Consider the following 25,943-nt stretch of genomic DNA (forward strand, 5'->3'; position numbering starts at 1 on the left):
CCACCAAAGTCAAATTTAAGGGAAGTGTGGGCTTTGCTGGCACGCCGCACAGGAGTGAATTTCACCCTTTGCACTTAACCCAAAGTAGTTAACCAATTAGGGGGAGATTTGCCAACAAGCTCAGAACCCACAGTCAGGGGCATATTTTCAAAAGAGTTCAGATCTCATTTGGATAGCAAAATCACTCAGATAGATTTCCAAAAAAGCCATGCCCCCAACCCACATGTGTCACAACGGATGCTGAGCTGGGTGCTGAGCATTTTGGAAATCTGGCCCTCATTTTAGTTGCCTAAATGGGAGTGGAGCTGTTCAATCTGTCCCCAGTTACAGGTGCTGAGCCCTTGGCAAACTAGGGTTGCCAACTTTCTAATCGCACAAAACTGAACCCCCTTGCCATGCTCCTGCCATGCCCCTTCTCCGAGGCCTCACCCCTTCCCCACCCCTTCTGAGGCCCCACCCCCATTCACTCCATCCCCGCCTCCCCCCCACCCTCACTCACTTTCACCGAGTGTAGGAGAGGGTGAGGGCTCTGGCTGGGGCCAGAAATGAGGGGCTCAGGGTGTGGGAGCAGGCTCAGGGCTGGGGCAGGGGGTAGGGATGTGGGCCGGGATGATGGCGCTGGCTGGGGGTGTGGACTCTGGGGTGGGGCCGGGGGTGAGGGGGTATGGGGTGCGGGAGGGGGCTCAGAGCTGGAGCAGGGGGTTGGGGTTAGGGGTACAGGTTCTGGGAGGGAGTTAGGATGCAGGAGGGGGTTCTGACCTTGGGCAGGGGGCTCGGGTGCAGGAGGGGGTTCAGGGTGCGGGCTCCAGCTGGGCAGTGCTTGCCTCAGGCAGCTCCCGATCAGTGGCACAACAGGGCTAAGGCAGGCTCCCTGCCTGTCCTGGCTCCGCCCAGTTCTCGGAAGCGGCCAGCATGTCCGGCTCCTAGGCAGAGGGGCCAGGGGGCTCTGAACGCTGCCCACACCTGCAGGCGTTGCCCCTGCAGCTCCCATTGGCTGCGGTTCCTGGCCAATGGGGAGTTGCAGAGCCGGTGTTTGGGGCAGGGGCAGCACATGGAGCCCCTGTGGCCACCCTGCACCTAGGAGCTGGACATGCTGCCCGCTTCCGAGAGTTGTGCGGAACCAGGGCAAGCAAGGAGCCTGCCTTAGCCCCGTTCCGCCAACAACTGGACTTTTAGCGGCCCCGTCAGCACTGCATTCCGGTCGAAAACTGGACACCTGGCAACACCATGACAAGCTGGTCTTTCAAAAATCTCGCCCTTATTGATGTTCTGAACACAGGTAACTAGTGTTTGAAGTTGGGCTGTACCTAATAGCAGATTAATGTTGTTTCAGGTTTCCTTTTAAAAAGGGAACATCATTTTTGTTCAGCTTTTGAATCAAACTCCATCTGAATTTTAATCACTCCAGTCTTTAAACTTAGACCACAACTGACTGCCATGCAGTCTTTAAAGTTCCTTTTGAATGGCCACAAATCAAGCCAAACAGAGACGTCCAGAGTCAAGAAAGTGGAAATGAATTACCCTTTGCACAGTGAAAAACACAGAGAAACCTGTCTTAAGTCACTACTCAAGAGACCAGCAAAAATCTGCTGCCAAGTAGAAGTGGCCTTTAATGAAATGTCAAAGCTAGAAACCACATGGGGATACTTTAAAGCATTTGCTTAAAGAGTGGTTGGACTCTGAGAAGTGACTCTGTGGAAGACGTATTGTGCATTCCAAATTTATTGTCTTTCAAGAATTCCAGATCAAATTTCCTCAGTTTTCAAGTAAAAACAGATTTTTCCCATGCCGAACCCTGCAAACTCAATCTGAGATCTGAAAGTCAAGCTGGGTTCTTTCTTTTTCGCGCATAATTACCATTAACACTGACCTAACACTGGAGTGAACTGGAGTTGTAATTAAGGTGCAACTGATGTGTGCACTGACTAGAATGTATGTACACCACTGCCCTCTAGTGGGTGGAATCAGAACTGCCCAACTGAGTATCTGCTAACAGAGATTCTCTTTTAGCACACGAGATAGGATCATCTGTGTTGGGGGTAAGAAGATCTCAGTTCTATCCCTGATACTACTGAGAAACCACAGCATGCAGCACGGTGGTAACTGTGAAGTCTTAGGGCTTGTCTTCACTACCGGGGAGATCAACGCTGCTGCAATCGATGCAGCAGGTGTCTATTTAGCAGATCTAGTGAAGACCCGCTAAATCCACAGCTGTGCGCTCTCCGGTTGACTCCAGTACTCCAGCTCCCCAAGAAGAGTAAGGTAAGTCAGTGGGAGATGTCTCCCGTTGACACAGCACAGTGAAGACACTGCGTTAAGTCGACCTAAGCTATGTTATTTATTTAGGTGGAGTAGCATAACTTAAGTCGACCCACCACACTAGTGTAGACAAGGCCTTAGATGTCACAGGTTTGTTACAATATAGAGCATGGTCAATGTGGGCGAACTAATGCATTTTAACTCTGAAATTCCCTCACTTCTATGTGCTTGACTGGTAAGCCCTAACACTGCATTAACACTAGCTCTTTGTCTTTCATCTACGTTAACTTAAGACCCATCCTTCCCGCTGGTACATATTTATAGCCTCGAAAGTGAATGCACTGCCCTGGATGAAAGACCGTCTAGTGTCTGGGCTGGGAATGCCTCTTACCTCTCTTCTCTGCTCTGTCCAACACAGACCCTGCCCCCATACCGCGGAGCAGGGTTGCTGCACGATCTCTGACGGACCTGAAAGCCAATCCCACAGGAGGTGCTGCATTGGGCCCAGGTGGACCAGGGTGTCCAAGCTCCATTTCTGACAGAGACAAAGGGAGGGGGCAGATGAGAAAACAGGCTATTTGGGTTAATTACAATTCTTCCAGTTTTGTGCTATACTCAAAGTCTTAGGCTGTAAAGTTCTTAAGGGGCAGCCCCACTAAATCACTGGGATACACTGTTCTAAAAAGGCTCACTTTATTTCAGCCAGACCCAAGCGATAGACCCCAAGTTAGGACTGGGATTTTCAGAAGCACTCAGCCTTGGCCTAACTCCACTCCCATTGGAGTTGATGGCAAAGCTCCCGCTGACTTCAAACACAGCAGAGTTAAGCCAATGCTGAGCAATTTGAAAGCCCCACCCGAGGATTCTCTGAGTTTTCTGTGGTGTTACTGGATGATGATTTCCCTTTCCCTTCAATCCCATTCCTCTATAAGTTTCATTGACTAACCCCCTCCAATATCTCTTTACCTTCCCTCTCTAGCCAATGTGCTCACACAACAGCAGACCCAAAAATTTGCATGTTAAAACCCAACCCCGTTGCATGAACTGGTCCTCCCACTGAATGGGATTCAGGTGTGGTGGGTCAGCAAAACCAGCTCTGCCAATGCCCAGGTGTTGGGAAAACTACCCCTCTCCATTGAGGGCACACTGACACTACAGATTTGCTATAACTAGTGTTGCTATCTCAGGATTTTATCATGAATCTTGTGATATTTTGGTGTTTTTCTTAAAGCTCCAGCTCCTGGAATCCTGCTTTTAATCTCAGCTTTCAGTTAAAAAAAAATTAGTATCATCTAGCTTTCATGGTTGCAGAGAAAAGTCTGAAAAATCTGACCTTAGTGTCACCCTAGATGTGCAGAAACCAGAAGGCAAATTAAAACCCCCAACATTTATTACATTAAAAAAAAAATCTCTCATGATTTTTAAGCCAATCTCACAATTTTGGGGGCCTGATGTCCGACAGGGGTTGGCAGTACTACTCGATCACAAATCTCAATAGGACCAGGGGACAGAAGAATTAGATTACGGTTTTTCATGCGCCGCAGATTCTCATCTCAGACTGTGCCACCAGATAGGCAACTATCTCTCTGCCTGAAGACCTCATCTCAATGTGCTACTGTTTCTAGTCCAGCAATCTCATTTTGTAAAAAATGCCACTTTCTAATGTCTGCTAAAGCAACGACTCAGGTGCTCTCCTGTTACAGCCATGCTCGAAAGCTGAGGTGGAAAACAGATGTTACTTTTCAAAACCTTTACTGAACTAATAACACTGCTGGCAACAAGTGCGTTTTAGCCTGGCACCAATCGTGGTACAGGATGAAAGTTAAAACCCAAGTTCCCCTGAATGTTTTTTGTGTTCGTTATCAGCTCGTGCCTTCTCTGAGCAGTCTGACTTCAGAACAGTGCTGGATATCCCCTCCTCCCCACACAGGTGAAGGAACGAGAGATCCTTTTATATGAAAATCTTACTCTTCCATGTTTTAACCCACCTCTCACCTGCCAGTCCTCACTCCAGGAGGAGAGGTTTTATGCAAAATCTTAAAAGGGAAAAACACTACAAGGAGGATTTTTGTTGCTGTTGTAGCAGGAAAAGAAAAATAAATATATACAAAAAACATTCCTCATAAAAATAACACTTCCTGCCATCAGGTGATTTGTATTCCAAGTAGAAAGGATTCTTAATGGCAACAAAAAGTTTCCATTTTCAGATTTCCAACTCCTGTTTTCTAATAAAACTCATCTTTAAACATCCTGCTTTCTCTCTGCGGAAACATCCCAATGGCATATGAAGTCAATTAAAGGAAATTCTAGGGCTTAAGTGGATGTAGGATGACCAGATGTCCCTATTTTTCAAACCTTGCTGCCTTCCTATGTTTTATGATGGAATACATATTTCAGCCACTTCTTACAGGCTGTTCCCACCACTTTTCCCGCTGGACCGAAGCCTATAACATGAGTGATGCTGAAATGCTTGTCCCTCTGGTGGGCCTGACATCAGTCAGTGACAGAAAGGGCTGCCTCAAGAGGGCTCCGCTCAATACGGGGCAGCAGAGCAGTGGCAGGAATAGCTGGCTCTGCTGCGTAAGCAGCACAGCTGGAAGAATACACTGCAATTAAAATATTACCCTTAACAAATGTAGCTGATCCTTTTGCTGCCAAGAGCAGGGCTGAGCTTGGGGGAGGAAGCGAGGCCTACTCAGTATGAGGAGTGTTTAAAGAGGGGCTAAGGTAGATTAAAGCTATGTAGGATCCCAACTCAGGAAAGAAACACAGACCTAAGCCGATCTCTATTAGGGCAGCACTTAAGCACAAGCTTAACTTCAGATCCATGATTAAGTTCCATTGACTGCAATGGGACATAAGCAAGTCCTGTCCTGACTAGAGATGCTTTCCTAGGCCTGCCCTTGTCTCATGCAGCCAGCCGGCAGCAATCCCCTGCGTGGCGTGATGCTGATGGTTCACTAACTCAGGGATCCGGCACACAAAGGAGGCACCTGAATGCTCCTGTGCAATATGCTGTCTCCCAGCCTCCTCCATTTGGCCACACTTCCAAGGCTAGAAACACTAGTGTGCTTAGCACGTTTTAATCTTCACAGCACTGTTCAGTCATTACCTAACTAAGCCTCCTGCCACTGCACTGTTGTCTCACTATTCCTACTGTACAGCGGGGGGGAAAGTGAGCCCAGAGAGGCTAGGTCCGTTTTCCAGTACATCCACTCACTTGGGAGCCTCTCAGCTCTTGGGTGCCTCACTTGAGACACATTCAGCCTGTTTATCAGAGGAGCCGTGTCCCTGCAGCTCCTATTGATTTGGACTGGAGTTGCACCCACTTACCCCTTGGGCCAAATGTGGCCCAGAGACAAGACGATACCAGTGGAAATGTAGTTGAGGAGACCAGACATTTAGGAACCACCCTGTTCCCCTCCCAGCCATGCAGAGGTACCTTGAGCAATTTGCTATCTCGATCCTGGCCCCTTCGCAGACACGACCCCCGCAGCGAGGGCGAGGGCTGTCACAGGACCGTGACCTGCACATACAAGAGCCTGTGCTGTCCCCATCCAAATGCTCACATGGTTGCCACGGGGACCAGGGCCCCAATCTCCCATTTGTTGTCAGGTTTTTCACCTAATTTAAAAAAAAAAAAACCATAAGAAGTCACTGCAGAGAGTTTACATTTCTGGAGACAGCACCACAATAGACAGAGCAAACACAGCTGCTGAGAGCATTAAGATGCAGCTTGGACAGGAGCTGTCTGTGCCTGTGAGCAGGATTCAAAAGCTGGGGTTATTTTCAGATGACGCTGAGCCAGTATTTACCCTCAGAATTCCATCCTGCATACCTAACATGCGTATACAAGCAGCAAAGCTCCCTCAGGCGACTACCGCAACCCACAAGAGCATTGTCTGCCTACCTCACAAAACCGCCACACCTTCAGACATCATCTCACACCGCCTCAGCCTTTAAGACACCACTACGTTTTGTGGTTATTATTTATTTGTCTTACCCTAGCACCTGGGAGCCCGAGTCATGGACCAGGAGCCCACTGGGCTAGGTCTTGTGCAAGCACAGAACAAAGACACAGTCCCTGCCCCAAGGAGCTTACAATCTAAGGATAAGACAAGAGACAACAGGTGGATATGGACAGACAGGGACAACAACTGAGCAATGAGACAATATTCCTCGGCATGATAGGCAGTAGGCACTGCCCACTAGCAGCCTCACCACTGGCTTCCTGTGTTAACAGTCCCAAACTCCACAGTTTACTGAAGTACTGCTGCAATGTGTGAGACTATTCCCCTAGAATTTATTATTTATATGACTGTAGCATCCAGCTGAGCTCAGAGCCCCACTGTGTGAGGCGCTATACAAACACATAGTAGGAGACGGTCCCTGTCCCAAGCAGCTTACAATCTAATTAGATAACACAGGGAAAGGAGGGGAGATGAAACAGACACATACAGGTAAGTGAAATGACTTGCTCAAGGTCACACAGCAGGTTAATGGGAAAGCAAGGAATAGAGCACAGGTCTCCTGTGGCCAGTCCAGTGCCTTATCTAGTAGGCTGTGCCACTCGTCTCCAGAAAACTCGAATATATGCAGCTTTGGGGCAAGCGCTGTCTTCTTATTCTGTGTTTGTACAGCACCTGGCACTATGGGCTTGTGCTCTGTGACTTGGGGGTACCAGGCATTACAACACAAATACATAATAATAATAAAAACATCAGGGTAATCATGCAAGTGCAAAAAACTGGAATAAGGGGAAGTTTCAGACTAGGATTGATAGGTGTGAGAGGTGGGGTGTCAGTATCTGCTCGTGCGATGCCTGGCTTGCTGTTAATCTCATGCCTTCAAGATCGCTAAATTACCCTACAAATGAAAAATAACCTTGCACGTTGGTCATGATTTATACTTAAAAAAAAGCCAACAACCACCCAGACACAATTATTTAATCAAACAATCTTCCTATTGAAATTAATACTACAATCACTCCCATCCCCCAACCTCTCTCCCTCTCTTTCTTTTGCTACAGGAAGTTGCCCATCTCACAGAGGCTCCTAGGCGATGCACAAGTGTAAGGTCACAAAATTCTGGTGCAAAGTGAAGTCAAGGGCCTTACAGAAGAGAGATGAGTTTGCTGAGCACGGTTGCCCCCGTACCCTGCTTTAGTTTGGTTTGCTCTGCCAGCTGCCACAATAATAGACCTGTGCTCTTCACAAACTCCAGCCAGAACCAGCCGTCAGGATACTGCTGCTCTAGGCTGCACCAGCTCCTCTCTGTCTAGCGTAACAGAATAGAAGAAGAATCAATAGAATCAATCCTGAAGCACTTACATGAGAGGAAAGTGATCAGGAACAGTCAGCATGGATTCACCAAGGGAAGGTCATGCCTGACTAATCTAATCGCCTTTTATGATGAGATTACTGGTTCTGTGGATGAAGGGAAAGCAGTGGATGTATTGTTTCTTGACTTTAGCAAAGCTTTTGACATGGTCTCCACCAGTATTCTTGTCAGCAAGTTAAAGAAGTACGGGCTGGACGAATGCACTATAAGGTGGGTAGAAAGTTGGCTAGATTGTCGGGCTCAACGGGTAGTGATCAATGGCTCCATGTCTAGTTGGCAGCCAGTGTCAAGTGGAGTGCCCCAGGGGTCGGTCCTGCGGCCGGTTTTGTTCAATATCTTCATAAATGATCTGGAGGATGGTGTGGATTGCACTCTCAGCAAATTTGCGGATGATACTAAACTGGGAGGAGTGGTAGATACGCTGGAGGGCAGGGATAGGATACAGAGGGACCTAGACAAAATGAAGGATTGGGCCAAAAGAAATCTGATGAGGTTCAATAAGGATAAGTGCAGGGTCCTGCACTTAGGACGGAAGAACCCAATGCACAGCTACAGACTAGGGACCGAATGGCTAGGCAGCAGTTCTGCGGAAAAGGACCTAGGGGTGACAGTGGACGAGAAGCTGGGTATGAGTCAGCAGTGTGCCCTTGTTGCCAAGAAGGCCAATGGCATTTTGGGATGTATAAGTAGGGGCATAGCCAGCAGATCGAGGGACGTGATCATTCCCCTCTATTCGACATTGGTGAGGCCTCATCTGGAGTACTGTGTCCAGTTTTGGGCCCCACACTACAAGAAGGATGTGGAGAAATTGGAGAGAGTCCAGCGAAGGGCAACAAAAATGATTAGGGGTCTAGAACACATGACTTATGAGGAGAGGCTGAGGGAACTGGGATTGTTTAGTCTGCAGAAGAGAAGAATGAGGGGGGATTTGATAGCTGCTTTCAACTACCTGAGAGGTGGTTCCAGAGAGGATGGTTCCAGACTATTCTCAGTAGTAGAAGAGGACAGGACAAGGAGTAATGGTCTCAAGTTGCAGTGGGGGAGGTTTAGGTTGGATATTAGGAAAAACTTCTTCACTAGGAGGGTGGTGAAACACTGGAATGCGTTACCTAGGGAGGTGGTAGAATCTCCTTCCTTAGAAGTTTTTAAGGTCAGGCTTGACGGAGCCCTGGCTGGGATGATTTAATTGGGGATTGGTCCTGCTTTGAGCAGGGGGTTGGACTCGATGACCTCCTGAGGTCCCTTCCAACCCTGATATTCCATGATTCTATGATAAGCAGCAGAAACTAATTCTGTGCAGTATGTGCGCTGTGGCCTCCAACAGGGGGGCTACATGAAGTGAGGCAGCTATAGGGGAGGCAGCAGGGCACCCTAGCCCGCCATGGGAGGAAGTGTAGAGGCCCTAGAGGTGCCAGTGTCTATAACTGTGCCTGAGATCCACTGGGTTCCCAATGCCACTTCCTGAGGATGTGCAATTTGTGTGTTGTCTTGAGCCTACAACTCCCTTGCAGCTCCCACAGAGACAGCCCAATCTGAAGGGCTCTGACAAAGGTGTGGTAGGGCATGTCACCTGGAGCTGTTCCAGAACTGTGCTTCCGCAGTATGGTCGGAGTGAAAGGAAACAGACTCGCCAGGTGTCAGGCATCTCCTGTGACATTTACAATTCCAGACCCAACCCCAACCCCACAACACCCAGCCACAGGGTCAGCTCTCGGAAACTGGCAACCTCTGCACCTCTCTCCTCTGACTGCTCCCTGCTCTCCCTGCCGGTTCCCAGGCTGCCTGGAGCTGCAGGGAGGGACAGAGGCGGCAGGAGTGCGGGGGTACCTGGAAGGAAGTGACTCGTGCCTCTGCCACCCAGCAACTGCACCTCCAGTTGCCCCTGGTTCCTGCCGTCTCTTGTGAGGCATGCAAGGAATATGGTCCTGCTTCCCCACAATTGCTCCCCCTGCTGGGGGAAGACAGAAGGGAATCAGAGAAGAGTCAGCACCAGTGTGAAATGTCCCACACAGAGCTGCACAAAACCCTGCAGCTACAGTGAAACTGCCAATAAAGGCAGCATGGAAATTGGTCTTTGGGGTCTCATTCCAAGAATGATAAGAACAGAACAGACTGGGGCCCTGGCTAACATTTCGGGCCCAAGTACTGAGCCAGAGACAGCTGCAAATAAAACCAACATTCCTTATCACTCTACAGCTTCAAAAAGCTCTACAATCATTCTGAACTAGCCAGTGATGTAAGCATCTTTTCCCCAGTTTTACAGATGAGGAAACTGAGGCACAAAAAGGTTAAGAGACACGTCTGAGGCCACACAGTGAGTCAATTGTAGAATCGGGAGTAGAACTCTCTCATTCCTCCTCACCCATCTGGCCTTGTGTTAAGCTTTAAGTAGGTACTTTTGAGAGTCGACATCACCCCCCTCAGTCCTTCTAACAACCTCGGCAATCCGCAGCAATGACATGGAAGTAATTTAGATCTGTTACTGTGCTCGTCACATTGCGGTTAAGGGGTTTCAAGCATCTGTTGCAAACCTTTGTTTTCAACAGATTGTCATTCAGCAGCAAAAATTCATTCTGGGTTGAAGGTTACCAGGCAAGATGTCCCAAAGGAGTACGTTGTTTCTTTTTGTGATTTTAAATACAGACACAAAATTAATACAGCTTGGGTGTTACAAAATTAGAAAATTAAGAGAGCTATTTTCAAACATTTGATTCTGGATTTTCTTTTTTTTTTTTTTTTTTTGCCTTTCAAAAGTAAAAATCCAAATATTGGATCATGCGATTCATTTTTAAGCCAGAAGCTTTTGCTGATTTCCATGAGGAGTTCTGCTTAGAAATCAATGGTATGATATGGCCCATTGCTTCAGTTTTTAAAAATAAAAAGCTGATAAATAATTATTGGCTCGTAACTGGTACTGGGAAACAACCCAAAATTTAAATAAATAAACAAAATGGCTGAAATGTTGAGATTTATAAACATGTCACGTTGCAAGTATCGGAAGTTTTTTTTCTTAAGAAATTATGTATGGATTATTATTCCATCCTTAGGTTTGTAGTGACATTTTGAAAAGAGCCAGCTCGGGAATTTGGATAAAAAATCATGCATTGATCTTTTTCAGAACAGGTCTCTGTGGTGGTTCCTTTGTAGCCATCATATAAACAAGATATTTTTTAAAAAATCTGTACATCAAATACATCTTTGAAATTATTACATGATCAGGTAAGAGAGTCCTTGTTAATCATAAATAGACCCACATATGCAGAAGGGTCCAATCCTCCACTGCTCACATAACTTAAATGTCTCACTGAGTTCAAGGAATGCAGAAACAGGCCCAAAAGCAGCGGTGTTCAGAATCCAAGCTAAAAATCCAGACTGACCTGTTTTCATGTAGAGCAGATATTTTTGATATATAGTCAAATACGATAGGTGGAGATGGTAGCACCACCATAGCTGGCAAGTGTAACAGGCCAGGGGAGGCTAAGCCTCTCCTGGTGCAGCTGCCGCCAGCGGACAGCTGGGCCGTGGTGACCCCACCTGTACCCAGCCTCTTCCTGTCCCTACCCTGCCCGCTGCTGTCTGGTGAGTCCCTCCTCTTCTCCACTCCACCCCAGCTCCAGGAGGTCCCCATTGCTTGCTACATCCCTCCTGTCTTCCACCTCCCCTGCCCCGCAAGGCCCCCACTGTCCCACGTCCCTCCTCTCTTTCATCCCCTCCTGCCCGCTGCTCACCATGTCCTTGCGGGCAGTGGGGGCCTCGCAGGGGAGGAGGAGGGAAAGGACGCACAGCGTGTGAGCAGCAGGGGCCTTGAGGGAAGGGGACGTGCGGAGAAGAGGAGGGAAGTGGGGAGCGGCGGAGGCCTCGCAGGGGAGTGGCTGGAGGAAAGGAGGGATGCGGGGAGCCTCGTGGGGGGCAGAGGAGAGGAGGAACGCGGTTAGTGGTGGCGGGGGGGTGGAGTGGGGGTGGAGTGTGGGCGGGGCCACAGGTGGAAGAGATGGGACAGGGAGCTAGCCTCCTCCAGGGGAAGCTTCACCCATTGCTCGTGAGCACCACCTAATATGAATGCTGCCCGACACTTTTCATTATAAGACCCCGTTTTCAGTTCCATACAGCTTTGCCAAACTCAGACATTTGAGCTGGTTTTCCATGACAGGTGTCTGCCTCAGGCTGATTTATTAATTTCAGCCAAGGCGAGGGAGAAACGCATCGTTTTCCCTACGTTAAAAATTTCTGGTGTCCTTTTCTTTCATCAGCTCTAGTGCCCCCATGATTTGGAGCAGGGGTTTGAAATTTGGCAGAGAGGTGCCCTTTGAATCAGGGATGTGCCTTTTGTTATCCCTAGGAAAACTGCCAAATTTGGCCAAGTTATAAGCCTTTGTAAAAAATCACAGTTTGCACAAGCTCAATAGAGACTTCTCTTAGATTTTAGAGGCTGAATTCCCTGAAGAGCTTATCCATGCTTGGGGGGACAGAGCAGGACTTTCTCTGTAACTGCAGCTCTAGACAGTTGAGGGCTGGGCCAGGCCTTGGTCTGGGCACTTGAGCTGAGAGCAGAGAGACTGTTTCATCTGTGCTCTTCATGGTCCCCCTGCTGGGCCAGGCAGGGTGGAGGATGAAGCTGATGATTCAAACACAGAGGGTACAAGAGACAGATATATGAGGTAGGGGAAGACTGGAACTGCAGATAGGAGAGGAAGAGAAATGGGAAAATGAGACTAGGAGAGGATGGGCAAAGCAACTGGGTCTGAGGTGGGGCAGAGGGGAAACCTGTCGGGATAGACTTGCTCTGGGGATGCATCAGGGTTGTGTAGTAGAGAGGACAGTAGTCTGTAGGATCCTTGTCTCATTAGTAGCAGAAGTTGAAAAGCTTACAGTGAACGTGGCAGGGGACTGCAGGAAGAGAAAGGACAGCCTTAAGGTTACAGCAGTTGAATGTTGCCCTGGAAAACTGGATTCTCTCCCTTCCTCTGCACAGAGTTCTAATGTCATGTTTGGCAAGTCATTTAAACAAAAACTTTTCACAGGTGATCACTAATTGCATGTTCCTCATTTTCTAGGGGCCTGACTTGAGACTCTCTCTGCCTCAGTTCCTCACCTGTAAATGGGGATAATATCACCCCTTTCTTCACAGAGATTTTGTGAAAGTAAAGTAATTAGTAAAGCACTCAGATCCTACAGGGATAAGTGCCACAGAAAAGCTCCTGAGGAAGTTAATCATTCTCTGTCTAGAGCAGAAGTCGAATAGAGTGCAGTGAACAAAGCACAGGGCTATGCATGGAACTTCATAGAATATCAGGGTTGGAAGGGACCTCAGGAGGACATCTAGTCCAACCCCCCGCTCAAAGCAGGACCAATCTCCTGAGTGCTTGACTTTGCAACTTGAATAACATGAGTGTGAGAGAGAGAGAGAGAGAGAGATAATACTATGGATCAAGTACCTGAAACCCAGTAAGATAAAAATCTGGATTCTCCAAGACACAGGAAGTAAAACAAACGAGATAACAGAGAGGCATTCTTCACAAGGGCAGTTAACTTCTGTTAACTTCAGTGTCCCAGCCAAATTCCAACTCCGGTCACTGCATTCTATTTACCTACATGCCACTGCTTTTTAAATGGGTACAACATTCTTCTGCTTACTGTAATGTAAGGCCCCTACTGAGCAAGGCGTTTACCATGCACTTAAAATTGGGTGCATGCTTCCATACATTGCTGAATTAGGGCCTTAAATCAGCTGTTCCATTCTATATCAATCTCTGATGTGTTCAGTTAAGGGGGGGAAGGGGAGAAAGAGAGGAAGTTATTTCTGTAATGTATGTGGTTTTTAAAGTACTTGGAGTGAAAAGTACTATTGATGAAAATTAATATATTAATAATAAAAATCCTAAAACTATCTGCATATTAAATTCTAACACAAAGGTGAAATGAATGTCCCTAGGAGCACACAATATTCAGAATGCTCCTGAATATTCTGTGCAGCCTTTATAACCTTGAAACAATTATCTGGAATTGCACGTTCCCCAGCGTTCGCCATGGTGGATGTGTTCGAACTATAGGATTAATACCTCACACCTATCAACAGACACAGGCATTAAACAGGAAGAGATAACAGCATGTCCAATCAGGAAGCACCACACTAGAGGGTTATAAACACACAAGCCTTTGAATCCAGTGGTAAAAGACTTAAGCCTGCCAAGCAGAGGATGGATTGAAGTAATGACTAGTATTTCCTGGGAAATTTTCTGAGAAGAAAGATAGATAAGGGAAATAAATATCCCAGCATCTCTAGACATAAATAGCATATTGAAGTTATAACCCACCCAGCCCCTTCTCAGCCTGCTGTAGTTAGCAGCATTAGCACACTAATTGGCATTAGATAACAATGGAGGTTGAAGAGAAATCTTTTAATTTTCCACATTGCAAGGTAATCAGAGTAGTTCTCTTTCCTGCCATCTTACAGATATGGTTCAAGCAGCAGGAATTAACTTGGCCATGCAGCTTTCGAAGACTGCAGCCACAAACTGGGTATGATAGGCAGAAAGATAGCCAGCTTGCTGATCAAAACTGAAGCATGCAAAGCTGGTTTGTTGCAATGACATTTCAGAGACCATGACAAGAACAGAAAAGTGTTCCCTTTGAGTGCCTTAAACTGTGTTTGAATCCTAGTCAGATGAGTGGAGGGTTACAATTTCATCTCTCTCTCTCATATATAGATATACACCATCACCCTTCCCTTCCAACTGCGCTTACATACTGACACATCAAATTCTCTCCACTTTAACACACACACCCTATCACCCTCTTTCCTTCTTTATGCTCCCCCCACTCTAGCATTCTTCTCCCCTTACAAACACACACACACACACATGTGGCCTGATTCTCTGTTTATGTTCAGCCTCTTTCTGCTTCTCCAATAGAATATAGCCCAGCACAGGGAGTTTCTCTGGCTAGAACAGAATTGTCACAAGAACTCTATCCGGTCCCTCATATAAGGTGTGTGTCAGAGATGAGTTCGGACATGCTGGGCAGGGCCAGAGAGCACGGCACTTCAGCTACTCTCATTTCCCACACCCACAGAGAGCCGAGAGAAGTAGTGCATGAATTAAAGCAGCCTTGAGGCTGCTCTGACTTAACTGCGGGTTTAGGAAGCCCCCAGCAGGACTCAGAGACCTTAGAGAATAGAAAGGTATGTTCTGAGCAATAGGCTGACTACAATGCTCACTCACTCTCTCTCTCTCTCACACACACACACAGACACACACACAGTGCAATATATTTTTCTACTCTTTTATTTTAATTTCCACTTACCGGGCACTCAGTAATATTCTGAGTCCACAGGCTCATGTTGGAGCTGTCCTCAATGGTGGTGCATCGTTTCTGTTTGTTATCCCAGCCACAGTATGGGTCCCTGGCTCCTAGACATTCCCTGTGTGAGGAAAGAGAGCAGATTAGAGCTCTTTAAGATTGGCCAGCTCTAAGAACCTATATTAAAGTGTAGTGCTTCTATATGACAGCTGTCAACTGCACCAAATTTTAGCAGAAGAAACCATTTCTTTAGGCAGCACTCCACCTGCTTGCAACGAGAGAAAAGTTGAATAACAAGGGTGATAGGACACAAAGCAAATATCACTCATACAAACTGTAGATTAAAAACCCAGTCACTCTCTCTTTTGAGGCCTAGGGGGGGAAAATTGTGAATTTTAGTCAGGAACACTTGTCATTGAGATATCCTTGTGCCCCCTAGTAATCCTTCACCAGGCCAGATCTCACACAAAGCATCCTCTGTGAGCATGTTTGCTGACACTATGTCCATCCAAAGGGGTTAGACAAGCAGAATTAGCCAATGGGCCAGTAATAAAGGCTTTCTATTAGTCTTGGCCTTTGTCAGAACAATGATTTCATTTATAATCCTAACATCAAGATGTCAGTTTGGAACAGTCACAGCAGAATATTATTTCTGAGCCTTTGGCTGCTCTGAATACGGGTGCATTCATTTCCCTGCCAAACCCATATTTACAGCTATGTGTGTGTTCCCATCCTATGAGCTGCTAAAGAAAAATAACTATGGCTACCACGATCACTGGACAGCAAATGTCAGGGATCAGACTGGTCCATCTTGGGCTGTACTGGTTACTTCCCTCACGGATTCCTTTCAAGTCCTTAATTTTCATTATGAAAATGTAATAGCACAAGCCACAGAGAATATGTGCAAGTTGGGGAGAAAGAAGAGGGAGGGCCAAAACTAAAAGGATTTGTAACATCATCTCTTTATTTCAGTGATCCACGCTTTGCTATCATGCAAACTGCTGCTTTGCTCTTTCTGAAATCCCCCAAAGATTTCAAAAATGCCAATTAAATGGTGGCATGGGACCAACGGGAAAAAATCTAGTCCAGGCAACTAAAAAGGAAGATAATGAGATTCATTCCAAGGGTAGGTATCAGTATGATAAGTGAAACATCAGAAAAAAATCAAATGAAATGAGATGTGAAGTATTCCCACCCAGAAATCTTTGAAATCCTATTAGACCATAATCAGCTACAAATGAAAAATCATGTCCCTCGAGCACAGCTGAAAACACTTGGATGTAGCACTAGTCCTATTGATTCCAAAGCAATTTACCCAAAAGCAAACACTTGATTCTTTTGCTCTCTGGTACATGTTTTTATTACTTAACAACTCTCTAATTTGCTCATATGGAGCAGAAGGGCATCTGTTTCACTAAAGATTTAAACTTGGTAAACAGCAAGCAATGCAATTGTCTCTTGGTTGTTTTAAAGGAGAGATTTATTTATTTAACAAGTTACAATGATTCTCCATTATGTTTTCCTTAAACTGCTTAAAAATACCTGAGGAAAAGATATAGATAACTCTCATCCAGCCCGAAGTAGTAAAGGGCTAGGCTTTAACGTAGAAAAAGACTTGAGATCCCTAGCCCAAGGACACTGAAGGGTACATATGTGCTGCGGTGCTTACTATTCTGGCTAAAGAGCCCCATAGTACTGTTTTGGCTGCCCATCCTGTTCTAATCCACAATATGGGGTAGCATTCATTTTCATAGGAAGTGCTTGTCTGCTGTTTGTACTTCAAAGGCAGCAGCTCCTCTCTGGGATCGTACATAGTCACTGAGCAAATGCAGAGCCTGGAAAGATGCATGGCATGTGCTCAGACCCCTAGGTAACCCCAGCACTTCAGGAGGGAACTGTGTGGTTTCTGGAGGAAGTGAGAAAAACACAGAGAAGAACAACAAAAGAATCCGGCATATAGCTGTACAGATCTCTGCTCATCCTTCCAGACCTTGAGACGGAGCACGTGTGGTTGCTCCCGACTGTATAAAGCTGGTCCACTAGACACTCAGCAATCAGAGGCAGGTCATTGTAATTCGTAACAGGGATGGCTGTTGTGAGCATCACCCTATTAGAAATACACATTTCCTCTGAATTTAATTTATAGGAAAACATGTGCTGCATAAATTCAGAAAATAATCTCCGTATGTTCTGCGCTGCAGCCCACAGCCACCCTGCAGGCTGCAATATATCCCAGTTAGGCACTGACCACTTTGCTGGCACTATTATACCGTATGTCATGTAGCTAATGTGCTGCTCTTGGCTGAGAGCAGCAAGTTACAGACCCTTAACAGTGCACTCAGTGAATCACAGCCTGCCATTCTCTTGCCATTCTCACTAACCCCCACTGCTGATGGGCAATCAGTAACTGAATCACAGAACCAGTGCCTTCATTGCAATGGGCTTGGCAAAAGGCTGACACTGTGTGAGTTAACCCGAGCTATATCTTGTGCTAGGAGTGCACTCACTGTGCTCTGGACATGAATAGAACAAAGTGTCATTTCCCTCTCTCTCCCACTTACATGAGAACTGGACTCTATTTGGTGAGCAGAACATACATGGTATAATTTAATAATAATCAAAAAGAACAAGACATTTCCCCATCTCAAGGCTGGCTCCCGTGACCAGCTGAGATCTAAAAACAAAACAGCTGTGCTGTCAACTTCACTTCAAAATTCAGAACCCATCTGGTTCAGTTCTCGTAAGAAACCTATCAACTGACAGAGATACGATTTAGCTTAAAGAGAAATGTATTTACTTAAACACAAGTTACTTCATTTTTTTCTTTTTATAAATGGAAATAGCATTACAATAGACAGTACAGCAAGAGACGATGTCTGGCTAATGCATTAAGTAAACACTTTCAAATCCACATTTCATTTAGATTTTTGAAAAATATATTCCTATTTATTTTATGAATAATATAGACACACACACGCACACCCATCCCCCTCTATACATAGTACATCCCCATTTATCTGAATGGGCTGGGGGACATCCAAATACTTCAGATAAACAGGTTTTCAGACAAACGGAAGTGCTATTAACTAACATCGGGCTATATGGGAGGGACACTGTGGCTTTGAATAACTAGGATTTTCGGATAAAGGGCATTTTGATAACTGGAATTATACTGTACACATACACACACCCCAAAATGCTACATAAATTGTATTGCAAAAACAACAATGTATGCAATAAAAAGACAAATTAGACACCTTCTAGACTGTAGACTCCGAGGTAGGGACGGTCATTCGCTATATGTGCAATGCCTAGAAAAATGGGACCCTGATTTGGTTGAGGCCTCTGTATGTTACCATAATATAAATGTTAAGGACCAATAATATCCATACAATAGTCACCATTAGTAAATCAGCATTGTCACACCATGGTAGCTACGACACCACGGTATTTCCGTGTGTTTAGAATAGAAAATACATGCGGAAACTACTTACAAATATTATCATGTAGCAATTACATTTTGGTACTGCTCAAAAGCCCCCAATCAGGATCAGGGCCCCATTGTGCTATGCATTGTACAAGACATAGCGAGAGACAGTCCCTGCCCCCAAAGAAACTCAGAGGATGCTACTGAAGTCAATGGGACTTTTACCATTGGCTTCAATGGGGCCAGGATTTCATCCCGTATGTAGACTCTTTAATGGCAAACAGTATGTAGATTCTTAAAGTGGCTGATTAGAAGCGCCTCAAGGAGCAAATGATACAATATCATCTCCTCCCTGCTCCTTGCCATCACAACTCCCATTGAAGCAACATTGCCAGGGAATCAATCCACTAGCCCTTTCCACCCCCCCCGGGAAATTCTCCCTGGGGGCCTTCCAGAGCATAGCAGGGAATAGCGATTACATTAATGCTGATGGTGCTGCCCACTGACTTACCTGATGAAGTCCCAAAGGGTGGGATGTGCATTAAGAGTAAGATGCTGAGGACACCAAACCACCGCCCCGCACCAGGACCCCTAGTGCTGATTAATAATTGCAACACGTTCACTGAGTCAGGAAAATACCTCTCCATGTACAGCTGCTGGGCTGCGTTTATGATGACAAGGTATTTGTATCAACAGTGATTCACTTTAGTTCATTGGCTTGCAATAAATGTCTTATCTGGTCCCTAATGGCATATACTGTACTGAAAACCCGCAATTTAGAAACAATTCTGCTGATATCTTCTGCACAGGGTATTTTGTCGCTCGCTCCCTACTTTCACTCACCAGGGACATTTGCATGAAAATAGGAACTCCTCCTTAAGAGTTCACCTGCCGCCTGCTGCTCTGGAGCCACAGGACTGTCAGTTGTCGAACAACAATAATTTCCACAGCAATGAGATGGGATAACACAGACAGAGGATTAAGGCTCCGGGTGGGGAATCAGCAAGTAGGATTTGATCCACAGCCCACTACAGTCAATAGAAAAACTTCCCCTGCCTCCTGGCCCCATTCCCCACTACCCAGGCTCGGCCTCCTATCTCCTTTCCTCAACTGATCAAGGCCCACCTTCCCTTCTAATCACCTGCCTTCTGTCCCCACTCCTCAATTGCTCTGGCTCTGCCTGCCTCTCTCTCATCACCCAGGCCCTGTCTCCCTCCCCACTCCTCACCACTCAGTATCTGTCTCCTATCCTTATTCCATAATTACCTAGGGCCAGCCCCCATCCCCACTCCCAATCACATACCGGCCATGCAGCAGCGGCTTATTGGGAAAGTATTTGTGAATTTTTATGTCCTTACGATGCAGGTTAGCATCTGAAAACAAGGAGGAGAAGCCAGCATTGTGTGGCCAACCATCTCTGTGCTGACCACCGCATGAGAACTTTTCTCTCACAGAGCAATGAAAATGAGGGGACCCTTCAGAATCACTTTGTTGCTGCAGTTGTGGGGTTTGGTTTTAGGGGACTGAATTTTACCACAGACTGTCCCAAAACGAGTTAAATGACCCAGAAAAACGTTTGACCTGTGAACACAGTTGTTTCTTAAAGGGAATGTTTATTCCAATGTGCACCTATTGAAGCACTGGGGATGCTTCTGCCCACACACATCTAAAGGCCCCTCCCCTTAACCCAAGGGGAGGAGCCACTGGACCCAGGCTTCAAATAAGTTCAGGGGACAAAAAATGAAAAAACAGGAATGGTTGTGAGGGTCACAGGTATAAAAGCAGGGATCCAGAGGGGGACACCATGCACGGAAGCACAGACACCACCCACTACTCTTGGAAAGCAACTAGGGAGCGAGTGGAGGTGGCCCAGAGGAACTCTACCTAGAGATGTGACTTGAGGGAGAATTGGAAGTAGGGCCTGCAGTCGCAGAACACTCCCTCCCCCCAAATTTAGCTTCCTGCTCCAGGTATAGTGGATGGCCACTTTGACCAGGGCCAAGAGGAGGCTGACAAGGAGGTCTTGCAACTTTGTGGAGCCACAGACAGGGGTGCGTAAATCAGGAGATGTGGGGAGAAGTGAAACCAGAATCACTTGAAACCAGTCAGCCTCACCTCAGTCCCTGGAAAAATCATGGAGCAGGTCCTCAAAGAATCAATCTTGAAGTACTTGCATGAGAGGAAAGTGATCAGGAACAGCCAGCATGGATTCACCAAGGGAAGGTCATGCCTGACTAATCTAATCGCCTTTTATCATGAGATTACTGGTTCTGTGGATGAAGGGAAAGCAATGGATGTATTGTTTCTTGACTTTAGCAAAGCTTTTGACATGGTCTCCCACAGTATTCTTGTCAGCAAGTTAAGGAAGTATGGGCTGGATGAATGCACTATAGGGTGGGTAGAAAGCTGGCTAGATTGTCGGGCTCAACGGGTAGTGATCAATGGCTCCATGTCTAGTTGGCAGCCGGTGTCAAGTGGAGTGCCCCAGGGGTCGGTCCTGGGGCCGGTTTTGTTCAATATCTTCATAAATGATCTGGAGGATGGTGTGGATTGCACTCTCAGCAAATTTGCGGACGATACTAAACTGGGAGGAGTGGTAGATACGCTGGAGGGGAGGGATAGGATACAGAAGGACCTAGACAAATTGGAGGATTGGGCCAAAAGAAATCTGATGAGGTTCAATAAGGATAAGTGCAGGGTCCTGCACTTAGGACGGAAGAATCCAATGCACCGCTACAGACTAGGGACCGAATGGCTAGGCAGCAGTTCTGCGGAAAAGGACCTAGGGGTGACAGTGGACGAGAAGCTGGATATGAGTCAGCAGTGTGCCCTTGTTGCCAAGAAGGCCAATGGCATTTTGGGATGTATAAGTAGGGGCATAGCCAGCAGATCGAGGGACGTGATCGTCCCCCTCTATTCGACATTGGTGAGGCCTCATCTGGAGTACTGTGTCCAGTTTTGGGCCCCACACTACAAGAAGGATGTGGAGAAATTGGAGAGAGTCCAGCGAAGGGCAACAAAAATGATTAGGGGTCTAGAACACATGACTTATGAGGAGAGGCTGAGGGAACTGGGATTGTTTAGCCTGCAGAAGAGAAGAATGAGGGGGGATTTGATAGCTGCTTTCAACTACCTGAAAGGGGGTTCCAAAGAGGATGGCTCTAGACTGTTCTCAATGGTAGCAGATGACAGAACGAGGAGTAATGGTCTCAAGTTGCAGTGGGGGAGGTTTAGATTGGATATTAGGAAAAACTTTTTCACTAAGAGGGTGGTGAAACACTGGAATGCGTTGCCTAGGGAGGTGGTGGAATCTCCTTCCTTGGAAGTTTTTAAGGTCAGGCTTGACAAAGCCCCGGCTGGAATGATTTAACTGGGAATTGGTCCTGCTTCGAGCAGGAGGTTGGACTAGATGACCTTCAGGGGTCCCTTCCAACCCTGATATTCTATGATTCTATGATAATCAGAGGAGTAAGTTTTGGAGGAGCCGGAAGGGGGGCTGCAACCAGGCGCACTTGATATAAATGCGTGCCAGGGTCTCCCTCTCGCCACAGAAGGAACAGCTGTTGGGGGAAGTCATGAACCGTGCCAGGTACATAGCCGTGAAGGAGCCACCAACAAATATCCCCGGTGGGCCATGGGGCCAGGGTGGAATACGAACTAGCCCACTGGGATTCCTCACCCTCCTTAGGCATTCCAGTGTGCAGTGCAAAGCAGCAGCTCACTCCTTGACATGGGCACTTGGGAACTCTTGTTTACGAACTGAACAATTTCTCCCTTAAAATCTTCATTGAAGTTTAAAAGTCTGCAGTTCAAAAGTTTCCAATCCAGGCTCTAATGTACGGATGGCCCAAGATGACTCCATCTTTTGGTCAGTTTTCCCTGACAAATAAAAGCTTCAGACTGTAATAAATAGACCTTTTAAAATCAGGAGAGCAGACCCAAGAGATTAGGCTTTGACAGACCAAAGGAAAGCAAGAATTATTGTAACTTCTGTCCTCTCTTCTGATTACCATGGGAGAGACAACAAGGAAATGTGCTCTTCTGTACCAAGAATCCCAAAGCAACCACATGGCATTTATACGAATAGATATTCAGCTAAGGTGCTCCAGCAATTCATCACAATGCTCTTGCTCTCCCCATGCCCTTCCTCTCTATTTCCATTTTCCTCTTTCTCACTCCCTTTCTCTTTACTCTGCAAGTAAATGCAACTAATTCTGGAAGGTGGGTGAGGGAGGGTGTAACAGGCTGGCATGACCCTTTAAGGGCCACAGGCCTGAGGCCAGCTAGCCCTGCTCACTAATCAGATTCAGCTGAGCAAGGAGTCAGTGCTCCTTATAAGAGCTGCAGAGGAGGGGTGTCTGCACAGAAAACTGCCAGAAAGGGATAGTCTCTTACAATAGTCCCTGCAGTAGAAAGAGTCCAGGAAGGAAGGTCCAGGGGAGCAGCCCTGTGGACACTGTCCTGTATAAAGGGCAGGGTACGAGAAGAGAAATGAGATGGAAGAAAGCCAAGGGGCTACAGAGTGGCAGAGGTTATGTTTCATGCCAATCTCAGACTACTAGAGTGAAAAAAGGCCCAGGGAAGCAGCCCCGCAGCCACTCTCTGGAACAAGGAGCAGATTGCTGAGAAAAAACCCAGGAGGGACGCAAGACTTTTATTAAGCCCAGCGCGGGTGGACATTGTTTATGTTATTCCTTTGTTTTAAGGAAGACTGGGGACTGATAAAGAACATGAAGTCATAGAAGGAGATGGGAGCCAGAATCTTTTGAGTTACAGTACTGAACTTTGCTTTGAGATGTTAGGAGTCCATATTAATAGGTTTCAAACACAGAGCAGCCCGGCTAATGCAAAAAGGGTAGCATTTTGTAAGCAATAAGATGATATTATTGCTGTTGATTAGCTATGAGCCTAAAGACTGTGTTTGGCAGACTGGCATTTCCTGACAAGGTTAGCTTATTGTCCCATTAACATCAACCTGCAGAGGGTATGAACGAAACAGATAATCATATTAGCTTCCAGCCAATCAAATAATAATTCCTGACAGTCTCAATAACCCATGCAAAGGAGAGTGGACTTTTGTCTTCCCTAAAACCAGATGGCGTGAAGAGAGCAGAGTCAGAATCAAAGGATGTTCACGGCTTATGAAAATAAGATTAAAATGAAAAACCAACTCAAACAATCCCAGGAATTTCGATACCTTTAAAAATTTAAACCCATAGAGATGGGCTCATGAGCTGTGCAAATCCATTATCTTTCCCACTGAACAGACAAGCGGACTGGAACTGAGCTGTTGCAGTCAGATGCTGGTCAAGTTGCAACTTCATTTTTCTGCCAAACAATGCAACACATTCAGAGCCAGATTTTGCCACCCATTATTCATTTGGAGTAGGACTTTACCCCTCAAAGTAATCAATGGAACTACTTACTGAGTAAGGTACTGCCCAATAAGAAACCAGCCCCCAGACCACAGTGGTAGGGTGATAGTAGCATTTACAGTGGCTAGATGAGGTTCATTAGTTTGGTGCATGATGTCAGAACACGAAGACAGAGAAGTGTGTATGTGAAGTTTATCGCCTACATACTACCAGCTTCCGTGATTTCCACTTTGCATATACTGTGTTTTAATCACATAAATTAAAACCTGACACACAAAAATGACTTCTGAAATTAAATTACCTTCCAGGCCATTTAAAAGCCAAAACACATCTAACTTATTTGAAAGTAATAGTGTATAGATGCATGACTTCTGTCAGCAATTTTGGCTTATTTCCCTTTCCTTGCCATAGACCTTGAATTGGCTTTATCTTTGTTACTTTCCACTTGGGCCCCAACATTTTCAATATCTCCATAATTGTTTGTGGCTTTATAGATTATGGCCTCTCACAATCTACACAACAAATTATTGCATTTCTTACTCCCTGACATCCCTTTCCATCATTTCTTAGGGACAATGAGTTCCTTATTGCGTAGGGTTTGTTTTTTTATTAAAGACATGAAATAAAACAACATTGCATTTATTCAGAGATGAAGATTAATGCTATCCTGAGAAAATTCTGATTAAATCTGGATTTACGTTTGCATCAGTAAAACAGGTTATTAAAAAAAAGCACTGACAGGTGTTTTTAATAACTAAAAACAGGTTATTAAAAAAGCAGCACTGCTCCATAAACACTATTAAAAACTCCTGTCACCATGCCAAACAAAACTGACCTCTAATAGAAACAGAAAGTCAGCGTGCCTTTGACTACCCGACATGGAATCAGTCATCCACAAGGAAATGCAGATAACTACACAAGTCCTAACCAGAAGGGTCACAAGAAGGAATTCCTCAGTAGGAAGTGTACTTGTCCGGATGTTGAAATACAATCCATTTCCGAAACTGAGAAGAATTTAGAAAATTCCTAGAGCACATTTTGGGGGAGTTCTATGGCCTGTGTTATACAGGAGGGCTGACTAAATGATCCCAATGGTCACTTCTGGCCTTGGAATCTAGAAAGACAACATCTCTTATACACAATGCAGACTGCAGTGTGGAGCAAACACACCAAAAAGAAAAAAGGCAGCGGGGTTAGAGGTCCTTTTGAAAAACAGCATTGGCAAATTTGCCCATTCAAGTGTTATTCCCTACAGCTGCTCCGTGTCGTGAAATGCCAGGATGCTGATGTCACGTGCAGCTGGAACTTTGCCTCTGCATTTTGGGTTTGCAATTTCAGATTTCATATTCTTAAGAATGAAGTGAATTCCTGCAATTTACTGGCTTCAGAGCATTGCAGAAGGGGCGGCTGGAGGGAAAAGAAATGTGTCTGCTCTCACTAGCAAGGAAAAATGAATATGTTATAGGCAACCTCCAGAAGATGCTGCTGATTCACACCTAGGCTCAGATGGGAGTTATCAAGAAGAAAGCCTGCAGGAGCAAATGACTTTGAAAGAGTCATGAACGATGATACAGAGGTCTGAAAACAACCTACAATTTTCCCCAAGGCTGCACAAAATAATCACTATTTGAGTAGCTCTTTCATATGAGGTTGTTTTGTCCAGCTTTGGGTAATTACTTTCTGCTCAAAAAATAGCCCTCAGCTGATTCAACTAGAGAGAGAGTATTTGTAGAATAACAGAATATTAGAGAGTTCAAAGAAACGTTAGCCATCTAATCTATCCGTTGGGGATCTAGTTCACCCCTTGCCCAGTGCAGGATGGTCCCTACACTAGACAAGTGCAAGAAGTATGTTCTCCATCACTTGTTCTGTCTAGTTTTAAGTGTCCCAGGAAACAACGCTTCCTCTACTTAACTTGATAGATTATTCCACACTGTAACTGATCTCACTATAAGGACATTTTTCTTGATAGTCACCCAATACCTTTCTAGTGCCTGTCCAAAACAGCTATGTAGTGTTGCTGGGAGCGGCTGTATTCCACGTGAGAAGTAACTGATTTTCAATGGTGGACGAAATGGGTGACTATATTTTTCACAGAAGCTTGTTGCTTTGGGATTCTTTGGCATGAAAGACACTATATAAATATAAATAACTATCACTATTATGTGTTTCAGAGTAGCAGACCTGTTAGTCTGTATCCAGAAAAAGAATCTTGATTATCACTACAAAAGTTTTTTTGACTA

At 45.8% G+C, this 25,943-nt stretch overlaps 1 protein-coding gene across 2 annotated transcripts in view; it reads right to left on the reverse strand.

Moving 5' to 3' along the window:
* SEMA5B (semaphorin 5B) overlaps nucleotides 1–25,943 on the reverse strand; it is a 173,812-nt gene that overhangs the window by 34,154 nt on the left and 113,715 nt on the right. For both annotated transcript variants that reach the window (XM_077829927.1, XM_077829925.1), the window contains exons 11-13: nucleotides 14,902–15,019; nucleotides 5,702–5,883; nucleotides 2,651–2,794 (exon numbers count right to left, since the gene is read on the reverse strand). In XM_077829927.1, the coding sequence (XP_077686053.1) occupies nucleotides 2,651–2,794; nucleotides 5,702–5,883; nucleotides 14,902–15,019 (444 nt within the window). The remainder of the gene's footprint in view (nucleotides 1–2,650; nucleotides 2,795–5,701; nucleotides 5,884–14,901; nucleotides 15,020–25,943) is intronic.

This window comes from Eretmochelys imbricata, chromosome 11 (genome assembly GCF_965152235.1).
Source record: "Eretmochelys imbricata isolate rEreImb1 chromosome 11, rEreImb1.hap1, whole genome shotgun sequence".
NCBI lineage: Eukaryota > Metazoa > Chordata > Testudines > Cheloniidae > Eretmochelys > Eretmochelys imbricata.